Source organism: Equus quagga, chromosome 12 (assembly GCF_021613505.1).
Source record: "Equus quagga isolate Etosha38 chromosome 12, UCLA_HA_Equagga_1.0, whole genome shotgun sequence".
Classification (NCBI taxonomy): Eukaryota; Metazoa; Chordata; class Mammalia; order Perissodactyla; family Equidae; genus Equus; species Equus quagga.
In genome coordinates, this window is record NC_060278.1 from 47,229,856 (window position 1) to 47,233,179 (window position 3,324).

At 60.3% G+C, this 3,324-nt stretch overlaps 1 protein-coding gene across 9 annotated transcripts in view; it reads left to right on the forward strand.

The window, feature by feature from the left end:
• The first annotated feature begins 1,152 nt into the window (after positions 1 to 1,152).
• The window catches only part of ESRRG (estrogen related receptor gamma), a 599,908-nt gene continuing 597,736 nt past the window's right edge, over positions 1,153 to 3,324 (forward strand). For 8 of the 9 annotated variants that reach the window (XM_046680133.1, XM_046680125.1, XM_046680138.1 and 5 more), the window contains exons 1-2: positions 1,153 to 1,288; positions 3,158 to 3,237. Coding sequence is in view for 1 of the 9 variants with exons in the window: in XM_046680134.1 (XP_046536090.1) it covers positions 3,236 to 3,237 (2 nt within the window). In the remaining 8 variants the exon portion in view is untranslated. The remainder of the gene's footprint in view (positions 1,289 to 3,157; positions 3,238 to 3,324) is intronic. The other variant, XM_046680134.1, reaches the window with a different exon arrangement.

Here is a 3,324-nt window from a genome sequence, read left to right on the forward strand (position 1 = left end):
GGACCAGAGGTAGCCATTCTAACCAATTAATTGTAAGTGTCGTATCTAAAGGGCGTACCTTATTGATGACATCTAATGAAGCAAATAATGGATTTGCAGTATCTTGGCTATTCATCTGGTCCTTCCAGAAACCTGGGTGTTAAGGAGAGATGGATGGTGATAGATGGAGAGAGAGAGAGGGGAGAGGGAGGGAGGGGGAAGAGATGGGGTCGGCTACAGATCTTTGCAAACGGATCAGATTTGTTGAGCGTCAGCGAGAAGGCACTGTGAGCCATGATTTAAACAAGGGGCAGCATCATTGTTAACTAGTGTCCAACGACTGTCCCCACCCCCACTCTGCCTTCCCGCCGCTCCCTTCTTTTCTCTCTTTTGTAGGATACAGAAGGTGAATAATGAAACCATTTTGCTAATAGTTTATGAGCCATGAGATTGGAAATGTATATGGATAGACCCGAGCACCAGACTAAAATCATTTGAAAGAAGCGTGAGGCTTGGCAGAGAAAGAAATCCGCCGTGTCCTCTCTCCCCAGCCCGGAGCGGAATGGGACGGAAGAGGTGGCCTCGTGCCTCTCCGCTCCATCCGAGGGCAGCGGCTTGGCCCGTCCTCCCGCCAGCTCCTTACCCTCCTCGTCTCCCCGAGGGGCTACAGCGAGAGGGAGATGAATTGGGGCGATGGCGAGATAGCGAGCGCGGGAGATCATCGTTATCACCAGGATTTTTCTTCCAGCGATGGGGTCTAAAAGATCTATCCCACCGGGCGGCTTTCCCGAGGCAGAAAACAATAGACGTGAATTCGCGCAGCAGACAGCCACCGGGATGCTGTCTGTGCGTCTGTCACTTCTGACCCTACAGGGCCTGTTCCCCTAGTACGAACACCCAGAGCTTTCGAGAAACGCCGCAAGCACCCATCTGACCCCCACACTCGGCCCGCGACGAGGTTCCCACCCGCTTTCTTTGCGCACTTAGTACAGTTTCGAAGCCTGGGCTCTAGGGGCGGGATGAGAGGGAAACCGAGGGAATAGGGGGCAGTGTGTGTGGGGTGAAAGGTAAGGCGCTGGCCTGCACCCTCTCTTCCCAGCCCACAAAGGGGCCGCAAAGCCTGGGGAAATTCTCGAAGCCAGCTCGAAACAGTGGCCCAAGCCAATGGCCCGCGAGAGACCGCCCCACATCTGGCCGAGCGTCCCGGAGAGCGAGGGCGCGCGGGAGAGGGCGGGCTCCGCTGGAGGCGGCTGGCTCCAGGCCGGGCTCCCCAGGCAGGTCAGCAATTGGAGCGGGAAGGCCAGGACAGGTACGTAGCAAGGGGCACGCAGGGGTGCCCCAGGACGCCCGGGCTCCGGCCGACTCCATCTCGGGGCCCCCCTTAAGAGTACTTCGGGCCGGGCCGAGGGGTCGGGGCTCCAGGCGCTTGGGGAGGCGAGGACAGCGCAGCCGTCCGCCCGAGCGCCCGCAGCGCAGGCTTCCCGGGGGCTGGAGCTAGGCGCGTACCCGCCTGCCTGGAGTCGGGGACAGTGCGCACATCCTGCAGGGAGCGCGGCCACTGTTAACTCCCTTAGTACCTCTGCCTTTTCCCTCTCCTTCCCAACTCCGCTGGAATCTGGGGAAAACAAAATAACTTTTCCGCGGCCGGGGAGCGAACTGACGGAAAGAGGAGTTAGAAGAAGTGCGAATGGGGGAGCAACGGCCCCAGACCACCTGCACCGGAGACCCTCTTTGATCTTCCCCCAGGGGTAGGGGTAGGGGTTAGGCATTTGACATTTCCGTTTGCAGGGGCCAGGATGGTGGTGCTGGTCAGTGGAAGGCAGTGGAAAGAAGCAGCGCCACGGTTCTCGGCTCGCCCTCCCTCCCCCCAGCTCGAGGCCTCCTTTCGCCCGTTGGGCGGGCTTGGCCCCCGCCTCCGCAGGCCTGGCGTGGAGAATGGACCCTCCAAAGGGGGGCAGTGCAACCTCCTTTCGCCTGTGGACTCTCCCCTGCAGCATCCTCACTTTCTTCAACCCCACACCCACCCCTACCACTCTCCTCTTGACTGAGGTTCCCGTGAGACATCCACCATAAATTTAGTGAAGCAGCCACCTGAACTGGGGAGTTCGGAGTAGAGAGCGAGTGTCTGTCGCCCTTTGGGGGGTGGGGATATTTTTGAGGAAGTACCTAGAAGGAAAATGAAAATCGAACCAACTCAATCACCATTGGCAATGGGGCCCTGGCTCAAGGGAAGGGGGAGGGTGGACGGCGAGGGGTGTTCTGGAATCCCAGGCAAATAGATCTCTTCCGGTGGGCGGGTGGGCGCGGGCTCGGCCAAAAGGTGTCGGACCGACCCGGGGGAGCGCGCGAGGAAGACCCCAGGGCGCCCTCCGGCAGGACACGCTTACCCGCGAGCTTGCGAGCGAGGAGAGAAGGCGGCTGTGCGCCTTCGCTCTCCCTGCCCCGTCTGGGCCGAGTGTTCTAGTCAAATTGCCAAGAGCCGGGTTTGGGTAGCAATGGAGGGTTGCAGTTGCCCTTGGGAAGGGAAACCTGCACTCCAGGAACTCCTTCGTGCCTTCTGTAGTCTCCTTTCCCACTGCCCTCCCAAACTTGGAATTACCTAAATTCTAGTCCCGGCATCCGAAGAAAACCCCAAATCCTGGCAGTTTTCCGCTCTCCCTCTGTCGCTCCCGTAATCCCAGGGGAAACCCGGCTCCAGGTTCCCTCCCCCTCCCTGCTCCAGCCCACGCCAGGCGCTCCGCTCTCCTGGGCCTTTGCCCTTCCTGCCTGGAGTGCCCAGCGAGGGGGTGAGGTGAGAGTGGAAAGGTAGGCAGATAGGGAGGGTCAAAGAGCAGGAGTGGGTCCCCTCTCTTGCAAAAATAACAAAACTCTACTGTGAATTCTATCAAAATTAAATTCCACCCCCCACCCCCCAATCTGTCCCCTCCCAAGTCCAGCCCGGAGAGTGGCAGGAGAGGAGGTCGGGTCGTCCCCGGGAAGAGGGAATCCTGCGCAAATTTACGCCCGCTCTTCTCATTTGTTAGTTGATTCCGTCTAAAAGTTAGCTATTTATAGGCTACGCGCGGCAGCCCTGCGCCCGCTTCCCAGTGCGAAGTGAGAGAGGACCCCGCGGCGCCGCGCGGACATCTCGATTGTGTCCCGTGATTTGTTGTGTTTTGTTTCTGCCCTCACCCGGCAGGCAGCCGGGGAGCCGATCGCCGGGACAGCCGACGCCACCCCCTCGCCGGAGTTGAGAGCGCGGCGCTGCAGTCCCACCATGTGAGTCCGCGCTGACCCCGCTCGGCGCGCGCGGGCTGGCGGGCGCGGGGGAGGCGCTGCGCTCCACCGAGGCGCTCGCGCCCCCCC